Raw genomic sequence first — 21350 nt, forward strand, 5'->3', positions numbered from 1 at the left:
AGTAAAGCGTATTTTAGTGATTGTTAAATAAATAAAAAATTAATTAAAATATTATTTATTAGTACAGTGATGGCATGTTCTCATGAGACGCTGAAGCGATTGCACGAAAAATGTTTGTCGTTTCTGTTCTATAGCGATGAACTTTGAAACCTGAAATGTTTGTTATCTACTACTTCTGGTTTGAATAGAGCGTCAATGGAGGTGGAACCTATTCTTGGAACGCAAAATCAACTGCAAGAAACCGGTTCTCGATATCATTTATCGTTTTTGCTCTATGAAAATCAGTATTGAAAACAAACGTACTAGTTATTTTCAACCACTTCCGGTCTTAGTGGAGAGTTGCAGGTGGTAATGATATGTTCTCGTAAGACACTGAACTGATCGCAAAACCTGCTTGTCGCTATTATCGTTTTTATTCTGTGACGATAAGTATCGAAACCAGAAATGGTTGATTTCTGTCACTTGCAGCTTGAATAGAAGGTTTGCCTAGGATATGAAATCTATTCTTCGAATGTTGAGTCGATTGCAAGGAACTGCTTCTCGGCACCTTTTAACGTTTCAGCTCTATGGAAATCAGTATTGAAACCGCAAGTAGTAATAAATTTAAACTACTTTTGTTTTTTGCAGAATGTTGCGGATGGTGGCGATATGTTTCCTTGAGACGTGGAATCAATTACAAAAATCAGCTTGTCGCTATCTATTACCGTTTTTGTTCTAATTTGAAAAATGTTAAAACTGAAAATAGCTAATTTCAACCACTTCCGGTTTGAATAACAGATTAACGGAGGAGATGGAACCTATTCTTGAAACGATGAATCGATTGCTGAGAACTGCTCCTTGATATCTCTTACCGCTTTTGCTGTGATACCTGTCAACAGACAAACGAATGAACATAGCCGTTTTATAAGACTTCCGACACTTGTACATAGCATAATTTGGAAATCTAATAATTTCCACACGTAATTAAAGAACTTAAAGAAAGAAAATAAATCTGTGTTTGTTGAAGATTGGTGTTTCTTCAGTTCTATTTGAAAATGATATATGCATGATTGAAAAAGCACCCGGAGACGGACCCAGAAATCTAAAGATGGTACCTTTTGTGGACTGAATGGATATTCAATGTAATTAAACAATCTGCTTTAATAAGTAGAAAAACTTTCATTTCTAAGTATATACAAATGATTTGTCACTTTTCTGATAGTTCGTAACAAATAATCTTTCAATTTTATCACTTTGTTTTGTTGAAAATAATCTTTGTTGCTAATATTCTTTTAAATAGCCACATTATTTTATAAACTTACGAGAATATCGTTGTAATAAGTAAACAAATGAATTGTCACTTCTCTGTCATGATTACTTCAGCATAACAAATGGCCCTAAGTCGTTTTGAAAAATTAAGGATGGAATAACTAAAAAAGGTAGAAATGTTGTGACCAGTGTGTGACCAGTGTGTAATGGAATAACTCAGGGCTCATAGCGAGTCATTTTTTTTAACCAAAAGTTACTTTTTTTAAAATTTATCACTAAAAGTTACTTTTTTGGGAGGTAAAATGACTTTTTCGTGTGATTCATGTTTTGCATTGGCACTTTCCTAAGAAAAAATATAAAAATAGTTACTCATTACTCTTCTGAAAGCTTCAGTACTTGCTGCCACTTGTGAAAGAGTCTGCTTTATTGACATCAGCTTTCTTTTATTCTTTCTATAGCACAGTGGATGGTTGGTGGATGCTTAAGCTCTCAAGATGGGGTTGAGAACCCTTCTGTGTCTATTCTTTCTTCTATCATAATAGTCTTGTAGTTTTCTTTCGTAATAGTTAATGATCCGCTCAACGTTGTGTGTGTGTGTGTGGGGGGGGTCATCGTGTTCGTCTTGTGTTATGCTTCTTGTATGTTCTTCTTAAGAGTAGGTGATGAATTTGAATATTTCATGGCTTTGAGAACTCTCAATGCTAAGTTAAATATAATGTCTGGGATGAAAAAATTCGGAAATAGGCCAGAACTGGTTCCACTTACTCAGAAGCTTCTTACTCTACTAAGTCTGCTTACCGTAACTATAAAGCATACTTAGAAAACCTAAGAAAGGAGGAAGCTCAAAAAGAAGAAGTAAAAAAGAAAAGATAAAACAAAACAACAAACAAAGAGAGAGGTGATGGAGAAATTGACAAAGGAAAAAAGGGGCATGATGAGATTTTGGTCACTTTTTCGTGTGCTTTTGGTCACTTTTCATCTATTTACAAGAGACCAGACCACTATGAGCCCTGAATAACTGAAAACAGTAGAAATGTTGTGTGTGGCCAGTGTGCATCCCAGTTTTGTATCAAATTATGAAATATGGGGTATAAGACCACGTATGCTGTAGGTCGTTCAAAAGAAATATAATTAAAATTTGCTGGTTCTTATGTACAGAACGCTTTACCGAGAACAGTTTTTTTTTTTTTTTTTCGGATGGAAGTTGCAGCTGAGAGAGAGAGTTTAATTCATATACGAAAATGTAAATTAAGTAATATAGTGTTATGATTTGAAAAAGAAATGTGTATGTACCATGTATGTATATGTATTCGTAATATTGGAATGCGAAAAGTTCTTTAAAGGTATTGATGAAAATAGAAATTAGGTGTTTGCTGGTTCTCGCTTAAAAATCAAAATTAAACAAATATAATCATATTTTGTACTAGAATAAAAACTAAACATCATATATTAGATCGGCTGGTGATTTCAACTTGTGCTCGAGTTCAGTAATGTTGTGATGTCTCACATTCAAGTAAGAATAAATAGTTGAACTGAATACTAATTTGTGTTAGTCAGACCCTTAATCTAAATTGTATCGCATATCGCTCAAAGTGAAATTACACTACTCACCAATAGACTTCTGACAGGGAAAAAAAGTTATTCAGAGTTTGATGCAAATTTGAATTCAAATTTCGAAATTTCTGTTTCCTCGTCCGGTCCCATCGGTTCTTCCTTGTTGCTCTAACTTCAAATCCTACTTTGAATACTATAGTCCAGGAGTCGGCACGCAGGCTCCAATATGTTGCCCCGCTAGTCAGACTCGTGCACGACTACCTGAAGCCAGGCAAAATCTACCACCACACTCAACGTTGACAACCGATTGAAAGTAAAGCATGTTAGTGACTGCTCAAAGTTTTAGTTGTAAGTGGCCGAGGATGGTAATACAGTGTTGTTTTTTTTCTCCCTCTGCTGCGTAAATGACGTGACAAGTAAGCCATTTTATATACATTATTCTAGTACATTAACGAATGTACGATGATCAAGATGAACCGATAAAAAAAAGAAAGAAATTAAAAAATGATCGTTCCATGGGAAGGGAAATACTGTTTCACTTTAACTGTTGATAGTGTTTCCTGTCTGTTATATAGAGAGTTCATTGTAACAATATTCTAACAAATAAAAACAAAGTTTATATATATAGAGGGTGGTCCAGAAGTGGGCGTACCCCCCTTTAGTTTCAACAGTATAGTGTTAGTTATGGTAGAATGTCTGTACGCAGTTACCTTGAAGTCTTAAAAGTGGTCCGAAAGCACCAGCGCACTTCGCGATTCACGTGCACAATTACCTGAATCAGACGTTTCGTGGCCGCTGGATTGGAAAAGGTTGTGCATCTTCACCAGCTCCCTTTGCCTGGCCTCCAAGAAGTCCCGATCTGACGACATAGACAATGCTTTCTAGGGTTTCAAAAAGCAACAAGTAAGAAACACTCGATATCACAGAATGCAGGAATTAGGAGCAGCTGTGGAACACGCCTTCACCCACGTGACTCTGGAGTATCTCCGCAAAACATTGCGAAAACTTGGGCGCAGAATTCAGTTGTGTTACGACATCGATGGTGATCATACCGATGTTTATGACTCTAAACACTCTTAAGACGTCAAGGTAACTGTGTACAGACATTCTACCGTAACTAATAACATTCTACCGTAACTGTTGAAACAAGAGGTGGGGGGCTTACACCCACTTCTGGACCTCCCTGTATATCATCAATGGAACACTCGCACAGTGCTTATGATGTGTGTACTATTGGACGAGGAACGTTTAAAGGTTTCTAAAAGACTTGGAAACAATAAATGTTACATATATTTTATATATTTATTAAGAAGTTCTATGATTAACAATAGTGACAATAATGCTGTTATTGACATTTATCTAAAATCTCGATATTTGTCGTGACAAGAAATATAAGGATTTTAGTACTCATTCCCCTCGAAAGTAATACATTATCTGTTATATATATGAAAATACCGGATTTAGCTATTTCTCAGTAGCTCCCCAATCGTGTCATAATATTTGGTCAATATTGAAAAGTGTATAACCTAATCGGGATCAAAACCAATTCCCATTGTATTAAACGATTTACAGCAATTAATAATACTTTTACTTGGCTATAAATGGTAATCTTTTTAACACTAGCTAAAAAGGATACAAATTTCCGATGGGGGCTCTCGGTCGAAAAAGTGTAAGAAGCTTTTTCAGGCCAGCCATCTTGAATGAGGTTTTCTTGGATTTTCCTCATTCACACCAGGCAAATGCCGGGGTGGTACCTAACATGTAGGTCCCAGGCCGCTTCCTTTCTTCCCTTTCTCGGATAGTGTGCTCGCCGAGGGACGTCACCTCTCAAAACGTGACGGGTTAACATGGCCATAGATGACGAAAGCCCAGAAATCTAAGTTTAAATCCTAAATCGTAAAAAAAGAATACAATAAAATGTTAGATACTGAAATTTTTATCATAAAAAAAATGAGAGTCAAAAATTGCTTTTAGTATACAGCATACAGATTTCTCTTTGTCAGTGTTCATACGATGATGTTTTGCTATTAGAAAAATGTTCATGATGTGAGTGCAAGCCGCATAGGTCCCTGAATAGAAAAATAGATAGCAATAGAAGGATCCTAAGTACAACTCAATTTTTGGCTTTATTTCATATCACTGTTAAGCTACAGAATGGCCACAGCTGGAAAGAAGGGTGCCATGAGAATATTAAAAGATGTAATTTTTCGTTGAAAATGGTTGCAGTCAAACTAGAGAACAGTAAATTTGGAGAGAGAAAAGTATATTTGAGAGACAGAGTAGTAAATTGGAGAGTTGAGCCCCAGTCCTTGGGGTCATAGGCACATCTAGTCAGCTAAATCTATTGAACTGGTGAAAACATTCTTTAAGTTTATTGAACAATTACATGATAACGTATGCTTTAACCTATGCTCACCTCTGGCGCGTGGTATCTCTGGTTCGGTTCCAGCTTCCGCCGATGGGTTTTCTCGGATTCTTCCACTTCCTCTCACTTTCATGATTTCAGCATTATTATACACCCCATTATTACAACCTTCCTTACCCTCGGTACATACCCGTAGGACGTTAAACTTCTAAACAAACAAAAATAAAGTGAACCATTGCGAAGATATTGATACTTCATTGAAAAGTGGCATTCTAAAATCAAATAGGAATATCACTGTCACTGTATTAGGTTATTGCGTTCTATGCCATACAGACTGATGATCCTTAGTAAAACTACATAGTTTAAATCAAAATATTCCGAACATTGGATGGTGTGGTAAACAGTGGTAGATCTCTTTTCAACCCGGAGTTCTGTGCGGCTACATTTTTGTTTTATTCCGGAAATAAGTCAGAAATTGCTAATACACTTGTTCCCAGGTTTGATCACTGGTAGAGATGCCTGCCTCGTATAATTACTATTAATGGTTCTGATTTCACCTTGAACAGTAGTCGTTTCTCATATATATGTTGAAAACAATCGTTAAATTACAGATAATCAATTAGTATTTCAAGTTGTCCAGTTTAAACAATTGGATTATCATACAATATAATACGAACATGTATGGTAAGTATTTGTAAGTGTAATGTTGAAGTTCCTTAATATCCTGCTGAAATATGGTAGTAGTACTTGTTTTGAGGATAAGGGAAAGCACATTTTCCTCCTTTTCACTTTATAAAGATTATTGAAAAAATATTAAAAGCACTACGTTGTCGGCTGACTTAAATTTAATAATTATTTTAGGATTGTACACTATTTTTAAAACCCGATCTTCAAATGATTACTAGTGTACAATAAACGGTTACTATATTCTCTGAAAACAACTAAATAACGTGAAGGTATTGCTCTTATTTCTTCTTATATATATTTTTCTTTAAATAAACTTCAATATAAAAGAGAACAAGCCTTTGTGGACATCATCACTACCCAAATCTATGTTAAGTATCATTTTTGGTATGATAACCGGCGAGTGTCTAAGACGTGCAATAGGCATGTTCGTGCCCTGAAGTGGGGGAGGAAAGTTTACCGTTCAGTTCAGCACTGAGGCTGTATGAGACTTGGGCCTACAGCTTAACGTAGGATCCCAACTACGTGAGTTGTTTTCACGAGACCTTCATTCCGTAGCAGTTTGCGCCAACATAATGCAAATTTGGGTTTTATTTTGCGATAGTCAGTATGTAGTTATAATCATCTGTTGCATTATTTGCGTTGTGTTGCATGCGATCCGAAATTTTGCCAAAACCGCTGCTGAATGAAAACTCGGATCTCCCAGATCTCCCACGCTGAAGGCGTATATACTAACCATAAAACCACGACGTTAGGGATGAGTTTATTTGAGTAGATAAAAAAGATGGTACTATAATTTACAGACAGATCGAAGGGAGGTGGGTTTTAGGGGTTTTGATTGGATTGTTGATCTTGAGATGGGATTCATTGATGGACTTTTTTTTTTTTTTTTTTTTTATTCCTTCAACTATAGATTCAGTTCGTTCACCAAAAAATACTTTTTTTTTTTCATGTGACAGAGGTAATTATTATTTTAACTTTCGTCTATTACGTATTTGAAGTTTCTTCTTTGTAATTTGTTGGACGTGTGTAAGTTATTTAAGTATTAACTGTATTACATTAATATCTATCTATCTATCTATATATATATATATATATATATATATATATATATATATATATATATATATATATATATACAATGCATAGTGGCTATTGTATTAACAAAATATTATGTTATTTTCTATTATTAATTGCACTCAAGTTTTGTAAACAGAAATTAACGTGGAGATAAAATGTTTTACTATGTTCTTGGTTGATTCTTGTTTCTCATGTGTAAAGAACACAAAAAGAGTTCTATTGGATTAGAAACTGTCACTATCATCTGTATTTATTTGTCCTTTTACGTCCTTTTTACACGTATGCTTTTAGATTCACAGTATGATAGATTCAGTAACTGAATTTAGCTACCTTGTCAATAATTAAAAGGATTTCGTTGCTGAAAAAAAAGTAGCATTATTATAATGGGATTGGACACATTGAATTAAACATAAAAAGCAAGTTAAAAGACGTGCTGTACTGCCTGCTCACGAGCATGCCCATTCACTTGACGGACGCCTGTGCCCAAAAAAAGCGAGATTTGCCGATCCCTGCTAGAGACGATGATCTGTTCTCTGAGAGCAATGTGCACACACATTGTTTTATTTCCTTGACAAAAGATGATATTAGTGTAAACAATTCTGTATATGGAAAGAATTCTTTTTATTTCTATGTTAATAATTGACAATATGAGTTACCGACCATATGAGAAACCAGAAATATATGTAAAATTAAAATGAATTAATACAAAATTTAAAATTTATTTTTACACGCCAAGAGGCAATGAATTTTGAGTATAACAGTACATTGGAGTTTCTTCTTCATCATACGTGTAATGGCAGCCGGATTCCTAAGTATGGTCCTTGTGCACGTACGTTTCTTCGTCCAAACCAATGAAAAAATTCCTGCGCTAGGCACAATGATTTCTTACAGCTTTCTCACCAATCTTTTACACCTTTCCATCTACTCTGCAAAATGATGGCTTCCGCCTCTTATTGTTGGTTCTTTTTCCGGATACCTTCACCACTCGTTAGTACATGAAAATATTCAAATTAATTTTCCTTACCACTGAGTATTCAGACATTAGACAATTCTTCCGGACATGTTTCAGCACCTTCTCTTGCATCTTCAATGGGTTCATTGGGAGTTTTCGGCCAGGAATTGACTTATACAGACTCTGCCTTCCACCTCCAAAAGCTTCACTATTCTTTTAATTTTTTCCTTTAAATTTATTTTGGTTACTTAATTTATTTATTTTATGTATTCGTTGATTTAAGAAGTGTATGATGACATCTCTTCTGGTTATTGTCAATTGCCAGAAAACATCTTTAACGCATACTTTCCACGAAATAGATGCTATAGTCTAGAACAGTTTTAACTGTTGGTAACGATTCGCTTCTGTAACGCTCCCTGTGCCTATAAAACCATGCAAATCATAGGGGACACAACTAAGGGCTGCCCTTTATACCAACAATCTACAAGTTTACTTTATACTACATGAGAAAAGCTAATTCGTGAAAAAGACGAGAAACAATCTCGTCACTAGATAGTTGGATGTCAAGAGTTCAAAAGTTAAATTAGATTATTGGTGATTAATGTTCAGTTCAAGCTGTGTGATTCACTTTAAATATATGATGTCGAGGGCAGCTGAGAAAATTAGAAAACTTGAATTTTCCATTTTTGTGTCATTCAAATAAATAATTCACTATATATACATAATTAGATACATTTACTTCGTGATCTTATTTTATATTTTAAATATTGTACGAGTTTTTAATGACAAATAAAACAAGTTGTACGGAATAACTTATATTTGAAACAATCTAACCTGCAAGGGAAGCTCCAAAGTTTTGCAATATTTTAGTCATTTTCTTACTTTATGCGTTAGCAACAGAAGTATTTTATCACTCTCAAAGTAGTGACCATTGTGTTGTAACGTCTGAATCCACTTTTCACCCAGTTCTTCAATCCCACGCCGATGCCAACTTTTGTCTCTGAAATATAGTACTCCTGCATTTCAGCATCCACTTGCTCTTGGTGGTTGAAACGCTGCGAGGAACTGAGCCATGAATTGGAAGAAAGTAATAATCAGAAGGTGCTATGCCTAGGTTATATGCTAGTTGTGACATCAATTCAGTTCCGTCAAGTTCGTGGAGTTTATTCTGGATCGTTCGAGATGTGAGATTTTACCAGTGGCGGCTCTAGCGGGTAGGCACGGGGCTACCAAAAATTTTGGAAAATATATAAACGCTAAAAGATACATAAAGAGTAAATATATTTTCCACTATTTATATTAATGGTAGATAATTATTTAACAAATAACATCAATAACTCTGTAAAAGTAATTTCCTACAGTCATTAATCAATCAAATGAATATATGTATCCATAAGAGAGGGAGCGAGCCTACCCAAATTTTAAAATCCTAAAGCCGCCCATGGAGTTTACATTGTCTTCTTGCAGAAGGGCTCACTTTCTGGTTACCAATACAGGATATTGAGACATAGTGGCATACATTAGCTTCAACTATGCAGAATATATGTTAACACTAATAATTTGACCTCCTGGAACTAGGAGAAAATGAAATGAGTTTTACATCCCACGTTTATCCCGGTTAGGCTAAAGGAGACGGTGATGATGAGTAGTGAATGAAATGGTGGAATGAAGAAAGTGGGAGGAAACGGGAGAACCCCGAGAAAACCCACGCACACGGTGCTTGTCCATGGAACTAGGAGAGGTTTATCTTTTTACAAGGGAGGATGAGAAACTAAGGTTACAAATCCGATATTTCTGCAGTTTCGTCTATTATAGAGGAATGATGAGTGTGCGGTAATTTTAATACATGAAGTTGGCAACTCTGCAGAAATTCAGCCACCTGCTATCTACGGCGCTAATTATATGTAAACACAAATGGTGACTCGTTCAGAAAACTGATCTCGTGAAAAAGTCCTCTCACGTATTCGATTTCTGTGGGCGAAACATATAACCACTGCTGAAATTTACCGGCAGTTGGTAGAGGTTTACGGAGAGACTGTAATGTCTCGTCAGCACGTCGCAGAATGATGTTGAAAGTTTGCAGTTGGTAGAGAAATTGTCACCGACGAGTAGGGCACTGCTTCCTTTTCCCCCCTTCCCTGCACGGCATCAATATATTTGAAAACAGCTCGCGCAAAGGAGCTGATTCAAAACAACAGGGAAATGACGTTACGACGGCACCTGTTCCCGCACCTAGGAGGCCGTTTGCCTCCCTTCAGATGAAGAGGTGAAACACTTCGTAACAACGTGAGTGAACACGCAAGGACAGGATTTGTACCAAGAGGGAATCTTTAAACGCATTCCACGATATGACAAATGCCTCAACAGATGTGGAAAAATAACCTAATGTATGTACTATCTGTTGGCTGTATTAGTTGTATGAAATAATATATAAACGTTTCACTGCAGACTTTGTAATCTTACTTTCTGATCACTCCTTGTATAATTGAACCAGACGCAAAGCGTCACCTTGTGTTCGAAACACCCATGTTTGGTGACACATTTCGGCTTCTAGCTCTTGTTTATTCGCTGCTTATACACGTTAGAACTTCGAAAAAAATCACTTTTCGTTACACGTTACCAGTGTTGCAAGATTGAGCTACCAGTAGGAGATTGGGCGATTTTTAAAGTGCAGTTGGTACCAAAATTTGAAGTTGGGTGACACGCTACCTTTGAGGTTACTTTTAATTATTTGCACACTATAACTCTTAAGAATACGCCAGTATTTTATTTTTGTATATGAAATCACGAATTATTAGTTTCTATAATACAATAAAAGTTTTTTTTTTTTTTTTTTTTGGCAATTCTATTCACACTGAAGAACAGTTTTACTAAAAGTAACATGTTCGATAATACTTCTGTTTTTGTTTTAGTACCTTTTAATCTCCAGATGTGACAACTAGACTTTTGTTAAGTTTGCGCTATTGCAGTATCCTGACCGTGTTTCTGTCTCAGTTAATGCCTGGGTCTAATAGTTATGCGGAGCTGTGTAAACGTGAACATCGCAAATTTAATTGTGTTACTATGCTGTGCATATTTGCATAATGCATACGTGAAGTTAGAATAAATCTTCGAAAATTCACGGCTCCCAGATAAAGAATTTAACAAATGGGTTAAAGAAGTGAGGAATATCAGTCAATAAACATACTGTAAACGTTGTAAAGTGTATTTCAGAGCACACAAAACTGACTTGAGCAAACGTGTCTCCTTGAAAATCAGAAATGTCATTCATTTTATACTATCACCCCTGCTCAGTTCACTGCACACTGCAGTTGACGTAGTATAGAGTTTGCCCTAACACACTACCGCCAACAGTCAGAAACTGCGATCGCCGCCTGACCAATGCCAACCCAGACATCTTACATTTTTATGTTTGGGCTACAAATACTTTAAATCCGCCACTTTTTGAGCACAACCTCACTACTTTTTCACTGATAATACTGCACGTTACTATTCTCTTCATATAACGCAGGTTTTTCAGAAGTATCTTGCACGCGCCCACTTACCACTGTCCTTGAACTGGTGTCGATTCTTGAGGCCCAGTTCGGTAGTACCCGATGCTTTTGCCTTTGGAAGTCATGAAGATGATGAATACTAGACTGTGAGATATCGAGGTCATGAAGATGATGAATACTAGACTGTGAGGTATCGAGTTCGCCTAAAATCTCGTAGTGCTAGTTGTCGAATTTTCCTTTATACTCTGATACAAGGGAGTTCGATCTACCTGACCATGGCTAATCGGCAAAGTTTTTGTAACCCAATCGAAATATAAATCATTTGGTTGCTGTACCGTGTTTAACTACACCTTCACTTTACCCACAACAAATGCTTCAGCTTGCTTCCGCGGCGCAATGACCCAGATCGAGCTTGTAAAGCAAAAGTTCCCGAATTTGACATTGTTGGATTTTCATCTTTGCGGCTGTTAAATCACACATCAATCAGCGCTGTACAATCTTTCGGGGCACACTTTTTCTACCCGTGCAGGCGAGCATCGTCGAGGTTTTGAACTACTTCGATCACATGACATATACACCACAAAAATGCACATACGCAATATTGCAAAACTCACAATTCATCCTCGTAATCAGTAAGACGAAAGTGAGTTGAACGACTGTTTCTTACTCATCTAGAATGCATCGAACGTTCGTAAGCATCGAACTCGTGATGAGGTGTTAAGTCTTAACTGCTACAAAAGGGAAGTATATATATTTTCATGTTTTGTGGATGTTTCACATTAATTATATATTCTCTTTATTTTCAGGACTTACCATGTATTTCGGCTACGGAATCAGACATAGTATCCACAGGTGATAATCAAGGCAATTTTTAGTCTTGTGGTTAAAATATGACTAAATACTTAATTTTAGTAAAGGTCAGCCAAAATGTTTGTGGTGTGAGCAGTTGTGTAAGGAATCGTGTAAGTGTAGTCTGCTATCATTCTACGACGCAGAGTTTTAAAAATTGAGTTTGGTATTAATATTTGAATATCCGGATATATAATTTTGCATAATTTTATTGACTTTCATAGATTAACACACAAAAACACCTGTAAATGTAATATAATTTTACTTTAATGAGTTTATTTATTTTGTACTTGTATTTTATGAAATGGGTCTTACCATGAATCTCTTGGATATTGTGTATTATTCCATATAATTTTGTAAAAGGTGACTTAATTGATCGTGAGTTTTAGACATAACCGTATACTTAGTTTGACAATAGAAAATGTATATATATTTTGAGTAAATTGAGCATAGAATAGTCAATTTGTAGCTAAATATTGAAGTGGAGTATTATTTTATGTATAATATTTAAGTCTTCCTTTTAGTTGATACTGCTGATGGTTATGCCGTCAAGCTTCCGATGTAAAGTGATGTTATGTTATTTAAAATTTCTAAACTACCAGTGCAATATAATAATTGTAGTGTCCCATCGTTCCGATAATCAACTAACTCCAGAGCAATTTTGAATTTGAGAGGCAAAAATACAATAAAAAAAACTAATTCAGATTTCTCCTACCCTTTTTCCAATATACTTACAACAAAAATATATCCTCATTTGTTTCGAATAGAAAATATATTTTTTCATCACAATTTACTTGTGATCATAAGACGAGATTTTCTTTGTAATCTCTTCGCAGAATCTTAAATTGCTTATCTATTAATTTAAGGGAGAAATAGTTAACGTGTATATATGTATTTTGTATTCTGTTTTTCTTTCTTTCTTTGTTCTATCAGTGGTTATTAAATGTATTCCATAATTTGTATGTGGTGGTTAACTTGTGAGGGTTATAGCACACAGTATATATTTATACTTAAGGGTTATATTTATAAGTGGGCCAAAAGTGATTTTCCAATCGTAGAACGTTAAAGATATATCGTATTGGAGAGTTGAAATTCATAGCCATGTGGTGTATGTCACATAATATGAATTCAGTTATAGAGGTAGAAGGTAGAATATGAAGGTAGAACGTTAAATATATATCGTACTGGAGAGTTGAAATTCATAGCCATGTGGTGTATGTCACATAATATGAATTCAGTTATACAAGAGATAAGAATTAAGATCTCTGTTTCTGTCATTGCTGTTTCTTTTTTTAAATAAATTCTTTTCAATTAACTTTTTTCCAACATTAACGTCATTTCTGAAAATGTCGTTTAATAATCTAGTCGTAACTTGTCCTACATATAATAAGCTAATAAAATAATATAATATCTTGTCTGAGTCATTTCAAATAGCGTGTACTGCAGTGTTAATTTTTCTTTCTTTCTTCGTTCCTTGTCATTTGTCTCCCCACTTAGCATTGTTTTCTGACACCTTCATTCCTAGCTACTTTCTGTGATATTTCAAAATATCATCGTAAGTATTCTGCCATTATTGGCAGGTCACTTTGCTGCAACTGAGAAGTTTCCATGCTCCACGGTCTTCCACTAACCTCTTCGTCTCCATGTACGATTTTTCTGTTTTGGTATCGTCCATTTTTTGTAGTCTCCTCCGCCCCCTCCCTTTCTTTCCTTTGGCCATTATGATACAATTCCTTCTTAGACAATGACCCAACCACTCTTTTCCTCTTCTTAATAATATCTAAAATTGTTCTTGTCTCCCTCACCATTTCTAACACCTTCTAATTTATTTTCCGCTGGAGCCAGCTAATTCTATCTATTCTTTTCCACACCCACATTTCGAAAGCTTTCCATCTTCTTTCATCATTTTTGTGTAATATCAATGTTTTCGACCCATGCAGCACAATACTCCACACGAAGCATTTTATAAGTCTTCTTCTCAACTCTTTACTCAAGATCCTGCAAAATAGTCTTTTCTTCCTCCTAAAGGCTTCCTTCGCCATTCCTATCGTTGCTTTTATTTCACCTTCACATTTCATATCATTACCAATAATACTACCCAGGTATCGAAAACTGGTCACCTGTTTTATTTACTCCCCTCCTACTTCTATATTTGACATCGACAACTTCGTTCCAATCACCATGGCTTTTGTCTTTCTCACATTTATTTTCATCCCATATTCTTTCACAGTCCTTCCTCAAGTTTTCAAAATATAAGCCTACTATAATTATCCATAATCCAAATTTTAAGTTTTTATGTAAGTGCAAGTATGCTCAGTGTTTAATATCTCAAGATCGAATACTTTTTCCTTTGTTTTATTTGTAGGATAAGTTTCAGTACACTTGAAATGCTAGAAATTTCCAAACCTGTTGTAGTTATTATCAGATAGTATTGAGATTTTGGAGGTCAAGATTGAAAATATATTTATTGTAGTTTGAAAATAACATTATGGAATCACATATGCACTGTTTTGTTCCGATACCTCCCGTTTTTCCGGCGACACCATAATCCCGTCGCTATAGAGCCTACTTGGTTTCTGGTCCAAAAATTGTGACATATGGTTTTACAGGCCTCCTTTGAAATTAACTTAAGACTGTTCAGGGAGTCTGAAGAGACTGAAATGAATGACAATCTGACGGCATCAAATCCAGGCTATGCGGTGAATGTATTAAGACTTTCCAGCAAAGTTTTCTCACATTCTGACGGACCGTTAAAGATGTATGCGATCGGCCGTTATCAGTGTGGTATATAACACCCTTTCTCTTGAGCAGTTCTGGCCTTTTTTGAAAATTATAAGCTGCACTATTTGTCGACAGTACAGACCGAGTCTGTCGTTCTGTCAGGCGACAGTAGCTTGTAATGCACAATGATCGTAATTCCACCAAACCCACAGAATAATCTTGAGCGTCATTGTGGGCTTTTCCACAGACTGTGGAATTTATCTTTACTTCGACTACGAGCTTTTTTGCATATTGTTGTCAGATGTTATCCGCTCTCCTTCACACGTGATCAACCGCTTCAGAAATGACTCGAGTTCGTTACGTTTCAGTAGTGATTCGCAGATAAAAATTCAATCAAGTAAACATTTTTGAGTCAGATCGTGTGGTACTCAAACGTCGAGCTTCTTTTTGTTGCCAAATGGCTTAACACTGTTTGGTGATTGATGTTTAGATCATTGGCAATGTCATGAGTGCTTACATGCCGGTCTTGTTTAGTTTTTGCTAGAATATCACCTACATTTTCTGTAATTGGCCACCCACTGCGAAGATCATCTTAGACATCAAAATTTCTAGAACAAAAGCGACTGAACCATTTTGTGACTGTTCCGGTAACGTATCTCGTCTATAAACAGCTTAAATTTCTTCAGAGTCTGAGCAGCATTTGCGCCTTAATCGAAATAAAATTGTAGAATGCAGCACAGTTTAGCGGAAAGTTCACTTATTTTGATAGTGGAATGCCTTATGTCTGATCGTAAGAATTCCAATCCTTTACTAGGGGGCGCCGTGGCTCAGTGGTAGAGCGTTTACCTCCGGTGCTTGGGGTCCCTGATTCGATCTCAGCTCGCGCCGTGTGGACTTTGTGGTGGACAAACACCGTGCTCATGGGTTTTCCCGGGGTTCTCCCGTTTCCTCTCACTTTCTTCATTCCACCATTTCATTCATCTCTCACCACCACCGTCTGCATAACCGTAGGACGTAAAACTTAAAGATTTCATTTTCCAATCCTTTACTCATTTTTACACATTTACTTGCCTTCAGCCGTCATGTCAAATAACGTTAGACCTGACCCGCTGCGGCTCATATATTCTGAGATTTTGGACAGAACCGCTGTCTCGTGTGCAAAAGGCCCAATACTTTTAGATTAAAGTTCAGTTGAAACCTCGTGCCGTTCAAGACGTGTCCTCCTTTTCACAATACCCAATGCAGGTTGCGCGACGTTGTCTAATACATCGATATTTGAAAAAATACTACAAGGAAAAGTTTTTTGTGATAGAATGTTAGTATACGTTTAGGAGAAAAGAAAACTGATTCTAAATATTTATGGAGAAAAAAGCATGATGCTACGCTTGTACACGGTTAAAAAAAAAATTCCAATAACGTCGCATTTGCAGGCCATTTGCTTTGGCCAGACGTCAAGAGATTTGAACCGGACTGTACTGATATATCAAATTCTAAATGTATTAAATATTATATACAGTTTTTAAAATTCCTGTTGGGTCATTTGAAATGTGATTTGTAATTACGAGTTCGAAAATTATCGTCATCATCACAGGTATTATGCCGTTATTACCAAGTCTCTTGCCGTAAACTAAGAAGCTACCATGTCTTTAGCCAATCTTCTGTTCATCTTGACTAAGGATTTTTTTGTTTTGTTTTGTTTTGTTTTGTTTTAATACTATCCATCAACTGCAACCTTTTTGCCACTCCCTCTTGTTTCTTCCATCGTATTCCTTAGCAAGTCCCTCACTATACAATGTCTTCTCAGCTAACGTCCCAACCAGTTTCTGATCGTCTTTTTAATTATATCTGAAATAGTTCTTTTCTCCCTCACATCTAAAACTGTTCTGTTATTTTTTTCACACCCTTGTGTGAAATAAGTCGAAATCGTCTCTCTTTGATTCATTAAGTTTAACCCCCGTTTTCCATAACCGGTGTATATAAAAGTGGAGCTTCAAACTTATATGATATTGGAACCACTACTCGGGTTTTGAGGCGATACTTGGTATCATCAGCGAGAATAGAACCCGAGACCACGCACATAAAAAGCACACGTATTAGGTGCTTGGCCACGAAGGTATCCATATCTTCGGAAGAGTGTTATATATAACATTCTACAGCAAATTCTTTAATGTTGTTGTTCACTCTGTACGATCTATTTATTTTTCCAGCATTTGCAAGATTTTCAACTCATAAACAAAGACGATTTCGTCTTTTCTTTTGCACAGATTTTCTGACGTTTAATGTGCATATGATTCACACTGTGTATAATATCCAGTACTATCTGGATTTAATATTTAAATTTACTGTAAATCCCTTCCAAATATTAATAAGAATTTTAAAATGCTCAATGTTTATAGATATTACATTAGTGGTTGTTATATTCATGTGCAATCGTTTAAGTTTCCTTAGAAAAGAAATTTGTGCAAAACAAAAGTGAACCAAAGTGTTTCTGTATTTTTAAATAACAGATATCTATATCTATCTATTTATCTATCTATCTATCTATCTATATATATATATATATATATATATAGGGTAGGTGGGGGCAAAGATCCGCAGTTTTCACGTTTTTTCTTTTCTCGATTTATGGTCTTTAATTTCGAAACTCGAAATGCCACAAATTGATACTTTATTTATTCAGCTACATTGAACATCAATTTTAGAACCTGCAAAGTTACTGTGTTTGAGTGGGAATTTGATTTTATGGACCCATGCAATTTCGGACCTTTGCCCCATTGCATGGGGTAAAAATCCGCAAGTGAATTATAATGCGGATTGTTTCCCCACACAGAAAAAACAAAATTGTTACAAAACTTTTTGGTATTTTTACTGTATTAAACTGTGTTATAGTTACCATAATACATAAAATAGTTTTATTCGTGTATTTTAAATTGACAAGTAGGTCTCGATACTTAAATAACATTAGAAATTGAACAAAAAACTTTAGAACAGAAACAAATCACTCAGATCAGTCTTAAAACCTATCATATCTTTGAAACGAGTTGAAGTGCTTTCAATCGGTTTGGACAATTTCCTCACAACGTCGTCTTTATGAAAGAATGATTGTTCAACCGTTTCCTTGAATCGCATGGTGCGAGAAACCCTTTTATAGAAGACACCTATGTAGCCATCAACGTCAACTTCTATTATTTTAGCCACGTATAAACGGAATGATTTCGCTTTTCCATACACTTTGACCACAACAAAGTCACCGACTGCAAGCTCAGCTGGAATATTGTCGTTCTCAATTTCCGATTCACCACTGGATAGGGTTAGTGAAAATTCATAGTCGTCACTGCTCTCGTGAAGAGAAAATTGAGATTCTGATTCAGATGATGACAGTTCTTCACCAATTTTCTTTTTCGGATTACCAGTATTTTGAAAGAGTCTCTTTTTGGATTGTTTTGGTTTGTAGACATTTTTCTCTTGATCTACCTTCCTCTGTCGTAGTTCTTCAAGTCGTTCCTTGTGTGGTGTTGAAGTGAGAAGAGTCGATTTTAGACTTCTTCCTGTACGGTTTCTTTTAACACTTAGGCCTATTTTCGGAAGTGGAATAATATCATAGGGAGACACGGGTGACTGATCAGAATTAGAAGTTCCAGGCTCAAAGTGTTGCAGTGCAGCTCTGTTACTTGTTCTATCAACGGAAGATGGTCCAGGGATAGAATTACCGGGAGCAGTCACCTTATCGGAAGTTGAAGCCTCAAATGTTGCATTGTCCAGGGCAGACTTTTGTATGCTTCCATCAGAAGAAGCGGAAAGCAGAGTTGTAGGATGTTTCAAAGGAGCCGTGGAACGTATTCCATCTGAGGAGCTGGAAGAGACAGGATTAGGATTTCCTGGAATAGTTGCGTTGGTGGCTTCATTACCCATTGTTTCTGAAAGAGGAAGTTGAAAGTTTTCCAGCGATCTGTCTTCAAAACAGATTATTCCACGCAGGTCAGGATCTTCAAGATCAACCGTGTCAATTTCAATTTCTTGTTCTGTTACTGAAGCTGGTAAAAAGTCTTCATCAGTGAAAATATTGATATCCAGCGGATGAATTCCCGTTACTCGAAATCCATGAGTAGCTTTCTCTACTGTGGCTGTCTTCTCGAACGCTCGACTAAATATACCTGCTACATAATACTCCGTCAATACTTGACCAGGATTTGATGTGATCCAATTGTCGCACAAATCATCATAATAAGCTTTCAATGGTCTAAAGAAAGCACGGTCCAAAGGTTGGGTTCGGTGACTGCTATGAGGAGGAATACTAACCATGTGTATGTTGTTTTTCTTGGCCAAAGTAATAGCCTGGAGTGAAACATGCGATATATGATTATCTAAAATAAGCAAAACTGGGCTTTCTGCAGAAGGTTGAGTGTGTTTTTTGAAATGATCTAGATAAACTAAAAATGTCTCCACATTCATGTAACCAGAGTCGGTCACAGCCATTGCAGAACCGATTGGCCCATCTTTCAGAAGAAGTGGATTGTTCCTTTTTCGTGAAAATATGAAAAAAGGTGGAACATAATGTCCTGTAGCACTCATCGCACAAGCAACTGTCACTGTTTTTCCTTTGTCAGCAGACACATTTTTTGACACTTCTCGTTTACCTTTTGGAGCAACATGTTTAGGTAATTTATTCGGGACGGTTTGGAAACCACTTTCGTCCATGTTATAGATACGATTTGGCGGGAAGTGATACTTCTCCTGAATTTGTACCAAATTTTGAAAATACTGAGTCATCTGTTGCCTGTTGAATCCCATTGTTCTAGCAACACTTGTCTTTCTCGGAGTCCGCAGAGAGAGATGATTCCTCTTCATAAACTCCCTTGTCCAGTCCCTGCCAGCTAACTTCGATTCCTTTGAGAAGGAATGTGTGATTCCATTTCTTTCTGCATATTCGTAAGCAAGGAACCGTAGAGACTTCAATGTAAGTCCATAAAAACGGGCATCTAAATCTTTAAGATGTTGCACTATTTCCTTTTCTTGCTCTGGGGTGAACACACGTTTGAAACGTCCAAGTGACTTAACTCCGTTACCAACTTTTAATCTTTTACGAACTGTTGACTCATCAAATCCCAGAACTCTGCCGATTTCTCTTACAGACATACCATCTGCTTTCATTTGCTGCGCTTGTTGAAGAAGAGCATCGGTCAGCGGTCTTAAATCTTGTCTCTTTCTTTTGTAGTTCCTGCAACGAGAACGTGAAATTTGTATGAGAATTTCTAGCATTAGAAAATATTCTTTTTCAGAGATATTATAAACATTTGACAATAGTTCAGTGTATTCTCACGATTGCATGCGGTGTTGCCAAGAGACGATACGAGAAGAGACTTTGAGGCTGTCTCGTCTCGTCAAAACGCTGTATCGTCTCGTGTCTCGTCTCAAAAATAATTGGCCCGTCTCTTCTCGTTTTTGATCAAGATGAGACGAGACACGAAAAAGTCTCGTCTCGTGGCAATATTAAAGCATATATGATACCAGTCGAGACGAGAGTTTAAAGCTGTGTCGTCTCTTCTTATGAAAACACTGTCTCGTCTCGTTTTCGAGACGAGACAGGAGACGAAAAATGTCTCGTTTCCTGGCAACACTAATTACATATTACTGTTAGATCAAAATTTTATGGCTGAAAAGTAGGTCTACACTATGCTCTATTTTAGTTCAGTACTATAATTAATTCAGAAGGTATCAACATAAAAGGTCTAAATTTCCTTTTAGTTTCACACGATTCGACAAAGGAACAAACAGGAAAATTTTAAAAACATAATAGAGGTTGTATTCAATACATCGATATTCAAAACACAGGAAACTACCAAAATTTAAAACATTGACACTTCCAAAATTCAGCTAACGTCATGTTAGGTTAGACTTCCTTAGAAATAAGATTTTCGCTATATCGGTGTTTTGAGTGTCGCTCTCTTAATAGACACCCACTTAATGAAGTATATAAAGTCTGATATAGCCTATATGCAATTATAAAGTATGCCTAAGACAGAATTAATTTTTGAACAGAAGAAATTATTTAGTAATTCAATATGAATCCCCAACCACAAGCCAAATTTGGTATTGATTTAACTTAGTCCGTTAGTCTGTAGCCTCGAATATTAGTCTTCTTTTACACAGCACTTGCACAGCATAGTCACCGACATATGTATCGATATGGCCTATGTATATAGGTAGTAAGGTAGATTTTTCGAAGAATATATAACTTTTTATTTAAAAAACGTTCGAACGGGGTAAAGGTCCGCAGCGGATTTTTACCCCACTCTCTCCGCGGATTTTTACCCCATTTTGCCATTGTGGAAAACTCTGCTAATTCCCGCCAAACAACAATAGAGCTCGATGAACTGCCTCCATTAAAAAAATAATAAATCTT

The 21350-nt window shown here is 36.2% G+C and overlaps 1 protein-coding gene across 6 annotated transcripts in view; it reads left to right on the forward strand.

The window, feature by feature from the left end:
* Positions 1 to 13541, forward strand: part of LOC145671232 (high affinity cationic amino acid transporter 1-like) — a 291381-nt gene extending 277840 nt beyond the window's left edge. For all 6 annotated transcript variants that reach the window (XM_081740120.1, XM_081740121.1, XM_081740118.1 and 3 more), the window contains one exon: positions 12184 to 13541. In XM_081740120.1, coding sequence (XP_081596246.1) covers positions 12184 to 12233 — 50 coding nt within the window. In that variant the 3' untranslated portion in view covers positions 12234 to 13541. The remainder of the gene's footprint in view (positions 1 to 12183) is intronic.
* The last annotated feature ends 7809 nt before the right edge of the window (positions 13542 to 21350 follow it).

Source organism: Thermobia domestica, chromosome 15 (assembly GCF_964235325.1).
Source record: "Thermobia domestica chromosome 15, izTheDome1.hap1.1, whole genome shotgun sequence".
Classification (NCBI taxonomy): domain Eukaryota; kingdom Metazoa; phylum Arthropoda; class Insecta; order Zygentoma; family Lepismatidae; genus Thermobia; species Thermobia domestica.